The sequence below is a fragment of the Dioscorea cayenensis genome, unplaced genomic scaffold, assembly GCF_009730915.1.
Source record: "Dioscorea cayenensis subsp. rotundata cultivar TDr96_F1 unplaced genomic scaffold, TDr96_F1_v2_PseudoChromosome.rev07_lg8_w22 25.fasta BLBR01001797.1, whole genome shotgun sequence".
NCBI classification, from domain to species: Eukaryota; Viridiplantae; Streptophyta; class Magnoliopsida; order Dioscoreales; family Dioscoreaceae; genus Dioscorea; species Dioscorea cayenensis.
In genome coordinates, this window is record NW_024088188.1 from 27,347 (window position 1) to 42,239 (window position 14,893).

The following is a 14,893-nucleotide window of genomic DNA, read 5'->3' on the forward strand; positions in this document are numbered from 1 at the left end:
TGAGCTGTATCCCACTTCTTGGATACCTTTACATATAATTAATTCCCTGACTGTCATATTATATTATAATAATTAAATCGTACTAATTAATTACATGGATTAATATATATATATATATATATATATATATATGTATATTTTAACTAAACATTATGAATGAGAAGTATGACAGCTTTTGTACACCTTGAAAGTAATTATAAGAAATCATTAACTTGTATAACTCTTAACTAGCATTAATTAATTCCTTCACGTACAGCAGGTTAAATTTAGTCTTCCAAATTAATATTTTCAAGTCGATTATTTGTACTATTTATTTTAATATTTTATTATCCATAAATATATATATATATATATAACACAAACGACATCTTAATTTTCACTAAGAAAAACTCAATTTCTCCACTAACATCGTCATGATTTTCTTACCAAGAACAGCTCTCCGATGATCACTTACAAGTTAACCAAAGCTATGATAAGTAATGAACCAGTCTCTGAAACCAAACATGGTTATATATGTAAAAAGATCTAATGATTAGAATACACCGACTTGCACACCTTCAAACAAATAAAAAAAAAAAAATTGTGCAACTCCCGTCACTTAAAATTAGTATGGTCTCTTTTGTTACTTTTGTATGGTCAATGAACTGCAAGTCACTTCTAGGAAACCTTGAAAGTTATGTTAAATTAATCATTCAACTTCAGATCTACCACTTAATTAATTGCATATAATCAATACCAAGCTTATAATCTACACAAACAAAACATGTTGAGTAATCAGCTGTCTGCCATTACTTGGGCACCTTATAAATGACAAACACATCATTCAATTTCTAAATCATTGAACATTGTATCATATTATATTACAATAATTAAAACGTACTAATTAATTACATAGTTTAAGATATATTTTGTCAACTAAACATGATGAATTAGCTGTATGACAGCTCTTGTATACCTTGAAAGTACTAAACAAAAAATCATTCAACTTGCATATCATTAGTACGAATTTTATTTTAAAAGATCAAAACTACATGTTCAGTCCATCTCTAATAACTAATTATGAATTGCAAGTCTCATCTATAATCAATTGCATAAAAGCTCTATATTTGTCCTTTCATATTTAATGATTGTGCATCCATTTTATTGAAATGTAGATTAGGGGCAATAACCCTTAAATTTATTGGTATTAGGTCCCATTGTATTTCATGTGCACACATATTTGAACTTGACATGTCCACATTCCTCAAAAGTAAATAAATAAATAAATAAATAAAAATAACAAAAACAAATGTAGATGAGGGATTGCACATCATAGTAATGTTTGATTGGTGGAGGAGGTTTTTTTTATTATTAATAGGCAACAAACGCCTCCTATTTAAGAAATTGTTCAAATAATAAATAAGTACATAAATGCACTAGTTACAGTGGCTTATAGACCTCTTGCGAAAATCTCCCTGTCTTGCAACCCTGGAGTGGTGAAACTATTATTTTTCCCATATGGGACCCGCACACATGCCATAAACAGTACAAAAATAGTAATGGGTCTAAGTGTATAGTGTATAAATAGTACAATAATAGTACTACAGGGGGAAGGATTCAAAGTCTTGTCTTATCCTTGTACTCTTGTGGCATACCATTAGGCTAATGGTTAATTGGTTGATGAGGTTTGAATGGGATTTCGCCATTCACTTAAACAGGGCAAATAACGTAAAGCATAATCATGGAAAAGTCACTATCCCATGATTATTTAAGAAATAATTTATTATAATTAATTAAACACATATAACTCTAAAACTAAATATTATACTCAATTAATTAATTGCAGTGATAATAGAATCCTTTTAATTTATTCAAACAATAAGTAATTTTTTTTATTAATTATGTTACTACAACTAACTAAACAATAAACATTAAAAGGTTTGCATTATCATTTATAATAGTAAAATACCTAATAAAAAACATATATTCAATTCTCTCACATCCCTCCTCCAAGCACATATCCATCCAAAGATAAGGCCGTTCAACTAACTAAAAACTAAATATTGTACTCAATCAACTAATAACTCTTAGGGGTCGTTTGGTTCGTGGTAATAACATATTACCACGTAACGAGATTACTATGGTAATATGAGTTGGAATGTTATATGGTTGGGAATATTGCGGTAATTTAATATAACCATGTTTGGTTGGAAACTCTTATTACCGGGAATAGTTCATTACCATGTTTGGTTGTCATGGTAATCAATTTGTTAAAATATAAAAAGTTGTAAGATTACCATGGTAATCCAAGATAGACACCAAATTTGGTGGTAATAGGATTACCACTTTTTTGGTAATATTTATAAGTTGGTAATGTGATATTACCATCCACATTACCACCGGTGCAATGCCAAACATGATAATATTTTCAGATTACCACGTAACACGTGGTAATCTTTCTACATTACCGCGAACCAAACGGCTCCTTATAATAATAGTGTATTGCAAGCATTGGAATTTGCAGTTGAAAAGTCCATTTTATTTTATTTTATTTTATTTTTTGACTAATAGGCAATAAGCGCTCCCTATTTAAGAGATTGTCAAAGAGACAAATAAGTATAGAAGTGTACTAATTACAATGGCTTACAGACCTCCTAAGAAAATCCCCTTACTTTGCAACCTGGAGGGGTGAAGCCGCTGTTTCTCTCATAGGATACCCAAGCCCATAAATAATATTGATGAACAATATTAGACCCAATTGTACACAGTATATGAACAGTACTGCCGAGGAAAGGATTTGAACCCTCGCCCTCCCCCTTGCACTATTTGTGTCATACCAGTGAGCTGTCCAATAGTTCACAAAAAGTCCATTTTATAATTAACAAGACAAGATGTGTGACTCGTTCAATTATTCTTTTAAAAATACAACATTAATGTTTTGAACTTTCTTTCTTATAAATATTTTTTTATTTATAAATTTAGTCATATAGATAAATATATTTTTTAAAAATACAAATTTATTTTACAAATAGTTAAAACTCAAAGTGTTGAAAAAACACACACAAACAAACATGGAAAGTGTATATATGTTTATATATGTATATTTATATTTTTGAGACGTCAAAGTTTCTCCTAGGTACTTGACTGGGTTGGTCCAGCTTAAGCTTGAGCTCAATTTGAGGTTGAATTACCTCAAAAGTGCTTACTCAAGGCCAGCTTAAATAGATTAGAGCCCAACGACTTACATGCCCAAAATAATATTTGTGAAACCAAACTAAACTAATAAATCCCCTTACCATGTAACTTTAGAGAGGGAAATGACATTCTCCCACAGGGCACACAATGAACATTACTACTATACTAATTTTACAATATTTACACAATACTACAATAGTATTGACAACCAAGAAATTATATATTGGGTCTACCTATTCATCATTCAAATAACAATTCACTGCATTAGTCAGTGATTTATATAATAAAATCAATTTTTTTTTACTTTATATTTAACTATATATTTTTTATTAATTATTTTTCAATACATACATTCATAAGTTTCACAATATAGCTCCAGGGAGTACATATATATAATAGTTTGAAAATAGGAGACCAAAATGAATAAGAATAAATAAATAAAATTTATTATGTTTAAAAAAAAAAATAGATAAGCCACGCCAAATTAAAGGAGAGTGGATAAAACAGAAAGACAAAATTTATGGACTGAAAATTTCTGAAAACATTAATAAATTTTTTTTTCTTATTTTTATTATATATACTCCTTCCAATCTTATTTACTTGTTTTACTCCGCTCATTTTATCTGTCGTGAATAACCGAATCTCACATAGTAAGAAAGTTAGTTATTTCACATAATTTAATATAAAATTAGTTATCTTTTCAAAATTACCCCTAATTTATATCTTGACATTTCTCTCTCATATTAAATTTCAAGAAGAAAATTAAATAGAGTATTAGGGTAATTTTGGAAAAAAAATAATAAATGCTTCTTGATATTAAAAAATGACAGATATAAAGGAACATGAGTTTATAACAGATAAAAAAGAATGGAGGGAGTATTTTAGAAGATTTCACTAGTCTTTTGTACATGTCCATTTAGATAATTTATGAAGCATTAAATAATTTTTTTCAACTTTACCATTTATTTTTAATATATTACTCTATTTTTCAATATTTTTTTGGAAAGCTTAAACACTTTGCTAAGAGAGAAAAAAAGATAAAATTAAATTATAATAAAAAATTAATGAAGTCTTGATGGGTTTAAAATGGGGTAATTTTGGAAAATTGTCAACCAATGGATATCCAATGGTATGCCACAAAAGTGCTCAGGGGGAAGACAAGGGTTTGAATCCTTCCCCAGACACTAATGTTCATTTACTGTACATTCAGGTCAAATAATGTTCATTAGTACTATTCATAGGCCTGGGTGTGGGTCATCAGTAGGAGAAACAGTGGTTTCACCCCTCTAAGGTTGCAGGGCAAAAACTTTTTCTAGGAGGTTTGTAAGCCATTTTAACTAGTGCACCTCTGTACCTGTCTATCCCTTGACAATCCCTCAAATGGGGGCACTTGTCGCCTGTTACTCAAAAAAAAAAAAAAATTGAAAAGTTGATACAATTTTTTATAAATTTAAGACTATAAGTAATCTTAACTAATTTTTTAATGGGTTTGAATCTATTAAAATGGACAAGTAAAAGGATCAGAGGAGGGAGTATATATATATATATATATATATCCTAAAATCCTACTCTTGCATCATTTTTTTTCAAAAGAAAGATAAAAAGAAGGATACTCTGTTCTTTATAATTTGTTATAGTATATTTCAACCACTGTAAGGGTTTTGCCTGTCAATTTACATTATCTTGGTATTAAAGAGAAACTAAGAAATGATTGTTTAGCCTTAACTAAAATCAATATTTTTGAAAAAGTAAATTATAATTCCTTCATTGTAAACTAACTCTATTAAAAGTTTGATATGTCTTACAAAAGATCTCCAAAGTATTCATAAGCATTACAAATTTACATAAACTCAAAGAAATTAACTAAGATAAACTCAATAATTCAAAGGATGATAAAAACATAGAGCCGATAAAAAGCTCCATTAATATCTCGTGCAAACATAGAGTTATATTATGAGTAATTAATAAACATCAGTCATGTCTTCAACAAAGGTTTGTTTGGTAGAAAAATTTTTATAATTCAAACACATGCCTCCATCTTTTGCACAACCAGTTTGGGCACTGGATTTCAACCAGTTTGGGGAAACTGATATCAAATAAACATCAAAACTGCAGTTCAATCCACATTTCATCAGTTCTGTTGCGAGCTAGAAACAGTGCTGTGTCATGGATTTGATCATGATGCGCTTGAGCATAGGATTTATTTTCATCGGTTTGAATTGTAGCCAAGGAATCACGTATCCAGCAATTAATCCTGTTGTTCAATACCAAATAGACGTTTCATTATTGACAAGTGATATTTTGATCGACACACATATTAATAAAAAGAAAGCACTGCAGGTCTGTAACATTATAAGTTTCAAAGAAAAAACAGAGCATCCTATACATAATCAGAAAAATAAGTATATAAGGAAATTAACTGTTAAAGAATTTGATATGCTATTCTATCAATCTCCAAAGCTCATGCTGCAAATTAAAGAAATCAGTAAAATGAAAACCATCCTCCAACTTGGATATGACTTGGTACTAAAGTCAAATATTTATACAACAAACACATAGACATATCACAATTCTGAAAATAGAAATAAACCAAGTGATGAGCGTAAGTCCAAATCATGAAATAGATTAATAAAAATGCAAAACATATTGAAGACATGAAAGATTAATTAAAGATGCAATGAGTCATATATACATATACCAAGTCATGCTTGTCCGCATCTCATTCCTTTGGTGTTCTAATTGAAATTCAAGCTTCAGTCCCCCGATGCAGCTGTCACCAAAATATATACATATCATACAAAATAAGAAATTGTCAAATAAAGAGTGCAAAGGTTGCATCGTCACATTACTCAATGAAAAAACACAGCACTCCCACCCAAAGCTTCATCAAAGACTTGATTGGAATACTAACTCTTCTGCAAAAGAAAAACTCATAACATTAACTGTGCGGAAAAATAAGCAAATTAAGGGAATCAATTCAACTCCAAAAATAAGGAAAATTTCATCTCCACTCATACAAAATTTAAAAATCATCACATCAAGCTAAAAGTTGAAACCAAGTGATTTGTAAGCTCAAACCATCATGTAGTTGAGTCCTCAAGTCACAATTTGCCATAAAAATCATGTTTATCAGCCATTACTCCTGTGAAACCACGAAAACAAACACATGCATATTACAATTATAAAGGTATAAGTAACAGATTTATAGTGTCGAGCTTAATTTATAACTATAAAGCCAGAGTTGAAAAATGAGTCATATATATATAGATATATACATACGAGTTGTTATACACGTCCACATCTCATTCAACTACTTGAAGCTAACTTCATCATATTGAATTGTAGTCAAGGGATCACCTGAGCCCTTCCAAGCATAATAAATATCCACCAGTACCTGTTTAGCATCCATTAGAAGTTTTATTATGATTAACAGCTGATTTATATATTTTCAGAACATATGAACAAAAAAAATACAATTAATTATTAGGCTTCCCGACATTACTCACAAAGAAACAACCTGTACTTCTCCTCCAGAGAGCATCATTAGAATAGCATACACACAAGCCATGCTCCATAATATTTTCAGAAGTTCTGCACATCCAAGACATAAATATCTGCATTCATATAACTGACTCAGAAGAACCCAGGTAATTTGCACTCTGAAACTGCATATCATGCGGTTAAGTCATAATAAAGTCTCACATATTGAAATAAAAATATGTTTATCCACCATTCTACCTATGAAAACCAATGCAGGATAAATAAAATAGAAGTGCACAAGTGATAAGCTTAATTCCTAATCATAAAATATGTAAATAAATAATTCAAACAGATTGAATACATAAGGCATACGTACAAGACAGCTACTTCAATCAAATTCAAGCTTTCATTCTCCTCTTCATCTGCAGCAGCTATCCAACCACAAGCCATACATATCATAATTTTGATACAATTAGGCACTTTCAATATATGGAGATTAAAAAGAAAAAAAAAATTGAATAAAGAGGTTTCATAAATCATACCAATTGATATATTTTCGTTAATTAAGATTGGTTTGATAAAAAAACGTTTGCTTGGTGTACTTTAAATTACATGCTTCGGTCCTCTGCAGAGGCTACAAAACTGAGTACTTGTTAGAGGCTTGCAAACACTATTGGAGTGCTTGGGCACTGTGACCCTGAAACAATGCAATGGAGTTCTTTGCAAATACATGCATATCAAGATACCAAAGAAATGAGTAACTAGCTTATAGTAGAGATGTAATGAGTCATATAAATTAGATATATACCTGCCATTATACATGTCCACATCTCATTCAACAAGTTGAAGCAAGTTTCATTCTAGCTCCCTCATCTGCATAATTAAGCCACCAATCAGACATAAAATTCTCCTACAAATCCTCCTCATCATATTGAATTGTAGTTGAGGAATTGATAAATCGCACGATTCCTTGCAAGTATGCATAATTGCAGATCATATAATGAAATCCACCCTTATACTCTGTTTAAAATCAAATTGGAATTTTAATGTTATTAACAGTTGACAAACATATAGATCTATCATTTGGTAAACATGAAAAGTAGAATAAATTATTACAACACTTACAAAGAAACAAGAACACTCCCCCTCCAGAGAGCTTCATCAGTGTAGTAAAAGAGCCATGCATATCACAATTCACAGTCAAGGAGATGTGGATTCAAGCTCAACTCACATTGAAAATTAAAGAAAAATGAAGAAGGAAAGAAACCCTCCCAGAGAATGTCAGGCCTCTCTGTATAACTTGAAACCATCAAATTATTATAATACACTTGAGTAATGTGGTTTTCAGTTGATAGGAAATTGAAGATGCTTAGATTGTTTTGGGGAGTTGATGATTTTAGTTGGAGTTTGTAATTTTGATCTTTCCCATCATTTTTTCAAAGGATGCTTCTGGTGATGGCTTTTAATTGCCGAGTCTCTTTTATATATGTTTTGGTGTCATTTTTTGCTATAGTCTTTCATGCACTACTATGATTGTTGATAAGGTATTCTTAAGATGCTTGATTATCGTAGAAATTGGTATTTGATGATCATATTGGGGTGATGATAGTGTTGGAGGGTTTTGAATCCTATTGAGAGTTGGATGACAAGATATGGGAATGAGAAGGTTGAGTAAAATCAGACAATATAGTTCTCCGATAATAATTCATTGTGTATCTGGATTTTGTATGTTTGGCCTCTTGATTGTAATTTGTTGCGTACAACAGTAGTGTTAATGGATCTCGGACTTGGGACAAAAGATGAATGCTAAGAGAGTTTGCTTCCTAGAGGTGTATGATATGTGAGTATTGTAGGAGGCACCTATAGATTGCTTTTGCTATTTCACTTGTTGTCTGGGTGGTCATCACTTGTTCCATGCCGTCCATAGACAAGTTAATTGTGGGAGTATCTTAATTTAGAGAGTTGGTGCATCTTTTTGACTGATCACGTTGAGTTTAGAGGACTAAACTCTTTCAAAGGGGGAAGATTATGGACCCCACTCCAAGTCAACTTGGTCAACCCTTATTTTTTTATATAATACCCGAATTGGTTCCTCTACTTTTTTATCTCTTTCCTTTTGGCCCCTCTATTCAGACATGCTCTCCACTAGTCCCTTCTACTCTTGAAAATGACCCAACTTAGACCCTCTACCCTTAATCTCTTCCAATCTAGTCCCTCTACACTTGAAAATATAGCTACTAATTGGCCCATTTTAGAATAGAAGGGACTAAGTAGAACCATTTTCAAGTGAGGGAGTAGTTGGGGCGTTTATGAGCAGACAAAGGAGTAAAGGGACCAATTCGGGTATTATACTTTTTTTTTCTCACCTTTTCATTTTAACCATGATTTGTTTTACTTTCTCCCTTCTCTTTAGAAGCATATAAGCTCCCTTCCTTATCCTTACCTTCTCCCACCTAAAAACCATGCTAAGCCATGCTTCCTTTCTTTAAAGACCATGCCAAGCCATGCCATCATCTTGAATTTTGAGCTTCAAAAGGAAGTTTGCCCAAAAGCTTTCTTTACCTTGGGGTTACCATCTTTGGCAGTTGATGAGGACTTGAAGCTCTTCACTTGCATGTCGTGGGAACCAAGAGAGGTTTCAAGTGGTGTTGTGCTAAGCTTCTTCTAAACAAGTAAGCCTTTTTAAACTTTTAAGCCTTAAAGTACTTCTTGCTTCCTTCAACTTTGGGTTGCTAGATCATGGAATGTTTTATAGCTTTAGGTTGTGGTTCTAAGATTGCAATTTTTTCTTCCTTGATTGTAGTTGCGAGATGTTATGTATTATTTGATAGCATGTGTTATTTGTCAAGTTGTCTAATGGCATAGATTTGAGGATGCCCACAAAATGTTTGTTGAAATGCCATTTCCCTTGAAACTCGATTTTTGACTAAAGTGTGGTTAAGTAATCTTATGGTTAGATGTGTGGTTTGAAACTTAACATTTGTACTTATGTTTAGTGATTGTTTTTTATATTAGCTCCATGAGATCAGTCAAGCCACCATAACTCTTTTTGTCCTTTAATTTGTCACTTATCAACTTTGTAAAAATTATGACAAAACTTCACAAGCATTACAAATAATTTAACTCTTTTTATAGTGAACTAACATAACATAAGCAAAATAAAAACGTGAACGAAATGAGATTTTTCACTTTTTCAAAAAAAAAATTTATTTTTTTACTCTTTACTAATTACTATCTCCAAATTAAATAAATAAATATAAAAAAAATTGGTATTTCATGGTGCCGTATGACAACCAAAGACTATTTTGTTCAGCCTTTGTAAGTACAGTGTATTTATTATGATATTCTTTATTATACCATAGTGGTTTTTCTTCACCAAGCTATGTACCACACAATTTAATGGAACCTAACCTCTCTTTCAATAAACTAATAAATAAAGAAGTAAAATTCTTGATTTAACTATGCAACATAAAATTTCTCAAAAAAAAATAAAATAAAAAATGTAACACAAATAAATGACTAGTAAATGCACATATACAAATGAAAACACATAATCCAATAAAAGTTAAAAGAAAAATAAAATATGTAGTCAACTTAGACTATCAAGTATTGGATGTGTTCTTTGGGATTAATCTTTGGAGGTTGTAATGAGGATTTTTGTGGAGCCGAGAACAAAGATGAGGTTGTAGAGGATGTTGACCTAGAAGACATGTTGGTGGGGTGGGGGGAGGACAAGGTGGACCAATAGATGAGGAAGATAAGTTTGAAGACTCGATTATAGTCTAGATGGGGACACAGATGTTGAAGATGGGGAGAATACTACAAGGCATGGGGTTGAGGTTGGAATAGAAGAGGAAACTGGACAATTGAATAATGATGATGAAGTAGAATCTGAGTATGCCAACTCGGATGAGCTACAATCATGCTCTTCTGAGGCAGAGGACAATTTGGTGCCTACAAGAGCTAGATATCTTTGAGTTCAATGAGGAAGTAGATATGAAGAACCCACAATTTAAAATAGGTATGAAATTCGGGGAGTTTTTAAACAATTCAAAGAGGCTGTTAGAAACTATGGAATTAGAAATCGTTATGCCTTCAAGTTTAAACCTAATAACAAAAAAAAATGCAAGGCATTCTATCAAAGTGGCTGCCCTTTCTACCGTGGGCATCCCTATGGTGAAGGATAGGAGCACTATACAAATCAAAAGCTGGAAATTTGGTGCATGAGTGCACAAGAGACCATGTTAATCGGCACGTCAACGCAGAATGGATAGCAAGGAACTATTTAGAACAGTTTTGGGCTGATCCATCTTGGAAGATTGCTGGGATCATAAGTGCGGTGAGGACAAATCAAGAAGTTGATATTAGCCGACTTAAAGCCTACAGAGCAAAACGCATAGCATTGAGGTAATTTGAACTCTCCTTATTTTTTTTTTTTATGTAATGTCATAAGATTGCTACTACTGTACAGTGAGTACACAATATTAATTTACTCTTACTTTGTTTTGTAATTCCCTTTGGGATTCCAATACAAGATCATTGATGGTGATGAAGCATCTCAGATGGCCAAGTTGCATGATTACAGGTTGGAGCTATTGAAGACCCATTCTGGGTCCACCATCATTGTAACCCAAAATGATGATGGTGTGTTTGAAGGCCTGTATGTTTGTCTAGCTCCATTGAGGGCAGGCTTCTTGGCAGGTTTCAGGCAGCTTATTTCTTTAGATGGATGCTTTTTGAAGGCTATGTATGGCGGCCAACTGTTGTGTGTTGTTGGGCTAGATGCAAATGATTGCATCTATCCCATATGTTGGGCAATGGTAAAGAAGGAGAACAAGGAGAACTGGAAGTGGTTCCTTCAGGTGCTGAAGTTAAATTACATTCCTTAATTATATGGTATCAACTATTTCCTTAATTTCCTTATGTACTTATTCTGGTGCAGGTATTGGCTCAAGATTTGTGTATAATTGACAACAAACAATCCATCTGAATGTTTTAAAAGCCTCATCCTAGTAGCTAGAATAAAAGGAGTGATCGCCATGAATGAGTTGATAATTAGGACACAACTGATGAAAAGAATTCAGAGAAGAAGGGATGCCATGCAAAAAGTACCTACATTACATTGCCCTAAAATACTTAAGAAGCTTGACAAATTCAAACACCAAAGTTGGTTTTATACAACAACCTGGTCGGGAGGAGATAAATATCAAGTTGTTGGTCTTGAAGGACAATTTGTGGTTGACAAAAAACAATGTAGCTGTAGTTGTAGAAGATGGCAATTGAGTGTTGTGCCATGTAGCCATGTCATATCTATTATATACTATAATAAAGAGAAGCCTGAAAAATACTTAGACAAATGTTACCTGGTTAGTACCTACATGGAGACATATAGGCACATCCTATTCCCTACACATGATAGGGATACATGGCCTAGGAGTGACCAACCACCTATCATCCCACCAGAACCAGTAAATAAAAGAAGAGGCAGGAAGACTTTACTAAGGAGGCAAGAGGATGGTGAAGAAACTGGCTTCAACAAAGGGAAAGTCAGCAAGCAAGGAGGGAAGATGAAATGCAGTGTATGTGGTCAAGTTGGGCACAACAAGAGGTACCACGGAGCTCAGCAGGCAAGGAGGGAAGATGAAATGCAGGTTAGTTAATTTTTTATGTTGATTTTATATGTTCACAAGTACTAATTTATTTTTTTTTATGCAATGTGTCAAGGTGAACAAAGATTTTTCAATTGTGCAAATGCATGGAGAAACATCTGAATTTATCAATATACAAGTTCATGGGATAACCACTCCAAGCTCACTTACTGAATTAAGGTTGAGCACAGAGGAGAGCCACAAGAGTGTGCCACCTGCAACAACAAATACATCTCCAGGAGCTAATATAGGGATTGAGCATCCAGTGGCATAGGTTGGATAGCTAATTTTTTTCTAAAGTTTAGTATTTAACTTTAGTCTTGTAGTTTAGTGCCACTGACTGAATTAAGTTTTCTACTTTAACAATGAAGGTCAGCACAGATACTTTGCATACAGTTAATCTGGAACAACCATCAGGAGGGACTCAACTCAAAATTCCAAAACTGGCGACAAGGGGTGTCAAAAAATTTACAAATACTAGCAACAAGGAGACATAGAATGGATCAAATGTGGAACAAAGGAAGGCCAAGGATATTGCTAGAGTAGGAGGTGCTGACAAGAGAAGGAGGGTATGGCTACCACCAGGAAGTGGGACCTCTGCAGGTCAGCTGTGAATGCCCAAGGGTGCTGCTATGAGAATGTTTCATTTTTGTTATTTTGGTTTTTTGATCAGCTGTGAATGTTAGCTGTGAACTAGAGAAAGTGAATGGATTGAAGCTATAGAAGTTCTCAAATTGTCAAGCATTTTACTTAAACAGTGTTTTGTAAAACTCAATACTTGCTAGTGTTTTAGCAAAGATCACTATTTTTGTGAAGAACATTGCCAAATTTAATAGAATTGCACATTTTTGTGAAGAACATTGCCAAATTTTGAGAATACAGTATTCATAATATAGAATTCATAATATCAAATTTTATTCCAATACAGTATTCATAATTCAGAATTCATAATATCTGATTTTATTCCAATACAGTATTCATAATACAGAATTCACAATACAGTGTACAAAAAAAACCTAAGAATGTGTATATTGGAAAAATAGATGAAAATTCGAGATTTCCTGGAGGCGATGAATGATTCCTTCAACGAGACCTTCAAATCAGCGATTGAACAGTTCGATGAGATCAAAACACTCGTCAATTGCCAATCAACACATCGGACATCGATAAATCGCTTCATGACAAACAATTTCGCCAAGAAAACCCTCTTCTCTACGCTGAAACCCTCTCGTCGGTGCGCTAAAACTCTCTCGTCGGCACTAAAACCCTAAGAAACCGTAAGAGACCCTCCTCTCTTCACCGAAAACCCCTCTTCTCTCTTCGTTTCTCAGTGGGTTGGTGGGAAAGAAGCTGCAACCAATGCAACGGTTGAAGAGAGGCTTGCCCGACACGTGGCCAAGGGTTTATGCCATCACATGAGTGGGGTGTTGACTCCACCAGGCCTGCTGATGTGGAAACGCATGGTTGACATTCAGATTGCTGATGAGGCTGCTCCGGCCGTCACATCATAAAATTTGGACCGGAGATGCCCGGGTGACCAACCGGTGAAAGACAATCAAAGTTGGATACCCTTTTTTATTCAAATTAAACTTTGGACCCCAAACTGATAATAGACCAAAGTTTGGTACCCCCCTAAAAATTTTACTCACCTAGTCAACTTCATGAACTTCAACTAGAGAGTTCAAAATAAGAAATTAAGCTTGATATGCCTTTCCTAAAGATCTACAAATATATATATATATATATATTGATAAAAAGATCTACAAATATTCATAAGCATTACAAATTTACATAAACGCAAATAAATTAATTAAGTTAAGCTTGATAATTCAAAAGAAATTATAAAAACATTGAGAAGATAAAAAGCTCCATCAATATCATGTACCAACATAGAGATACTGTGTACAATTAATACACAACAGTCATGTCTTCAACAGAGGTTGGTTTGTTTGGCAGGAAAATGTTCATAATTTAAAACACATGCCTCCATCCTTGACATAATCATAACATCAGTTTGGAGAAACTGATGTTATTCTCCTCAACATGCAATCAAGGTCAAGTAAACATCAACACTGCAGTAGTGCAGTTCAATCCTCCTTTCATCAGTTATGTTGTGAGCTAGAATCAGTGCTGCATGTATGTTGGTCTTGATCATGATGTGCTTGAGCATACATAGGATTCATTTTCGCCTGCTCGAAATGTAGGCGAGGAATTGCATATCCACCAATTAAGCCTGTTGTTCAATATCAAATAGACATTTCATTATTGGCGGGTGATATTTTGATTGGCGCACACATGAATATAAAGAATACACAGTAGGCTCTGTAACATTATAAATTTCAAAGAGAAAAACAGAGCATCCTATATATAATTAATTCATAAGAAACTGTCACTCATTGTTGTTCACAAAAATAAGTAAAGAAGAAAATCAGTTATTAAAGAGTTTGACATGATATTGTATCAATCTCTAAAACTCATGCTGTAAGTTAAAGAAATCAGTAAAAAGAAAACAATGGCCTGATCGAGTTTGAAATTACTTGCTAATAAAGTCAGATATTTATACAGTAAGCACATGCACATATCACAATTTT

At 33.1% G+C, this 14,893-nt stretch overlaps 1 protein-coding gene and 1 long non-coding RNA gene across 3 annotated transcripts; both read left to right on the top strand.

Moving 5' to 3' along the window:
• The first annotated feature begins 10,927 nt into the window (after positions 1-10,927).
• On the top strand, positions 10,928-12,140 carry LOC120257016. Of its 2 annotated transcripts, XM_039264652.1 has the most exons (3): positions 10,928-11,061; positions 11,190-11,516; positions 11,597-12,140. In XM_039264652.1, exons 2-3 carry the CDS (start codon positions 11,217-11,219, stop codon positions 11,642-11,644), a joined length of 348 nt encoding a protein of 115 aa, XP_039120586.1. In that variant the 5' UTR covers positions 10,928-11,061; positions 11,190-11,216; the 3' UTR covers positions 11,645-12,140. The 2 variants fall into 2 exon arrangements, with proteins under 2 accessions (XP_039120586.1, XP_039120587.1); XM_039264653.1 differs by lacking the exon at positions 10,928-11,061 and having other exon boundaries at positions 11,146-11,516.
• A 5-nt stretch (positions 12,141-12,145) lies between these two features.
• Positions 12,146-13,094, top strand: LOC120257017. Its single transcript, XR_005535482.1, has 3 exons — positions 12,146-12,305; positions 12,379-12,576; positions 12,674-13,094. It is a non-coding gene; the product is annotated as an uncharacterized LOC120257017 (long non-coding RNA).
• The last annotated feature ends 1,799 nt before the right edge of the window (positions 13,095-14,893 follow it).

Excerpts from the sequence above, each read along its gene's own strand:
- LOC120257016 (XM_039264652.1), top strand. The coding sequence starts at position 11,217 with ATGGCCAAGTTGCATGATTACAGGTTGGAGCTATTGAAGACCCATTCT. Across the intron at positions 11,517-11,596 it reads ACTGGAAGTGGTTCCTTCAG|GTATTGGCTCAAGATTTGTG; the intron begins GTGCTGAAGTTA and ends ATTCTGGTGCAG.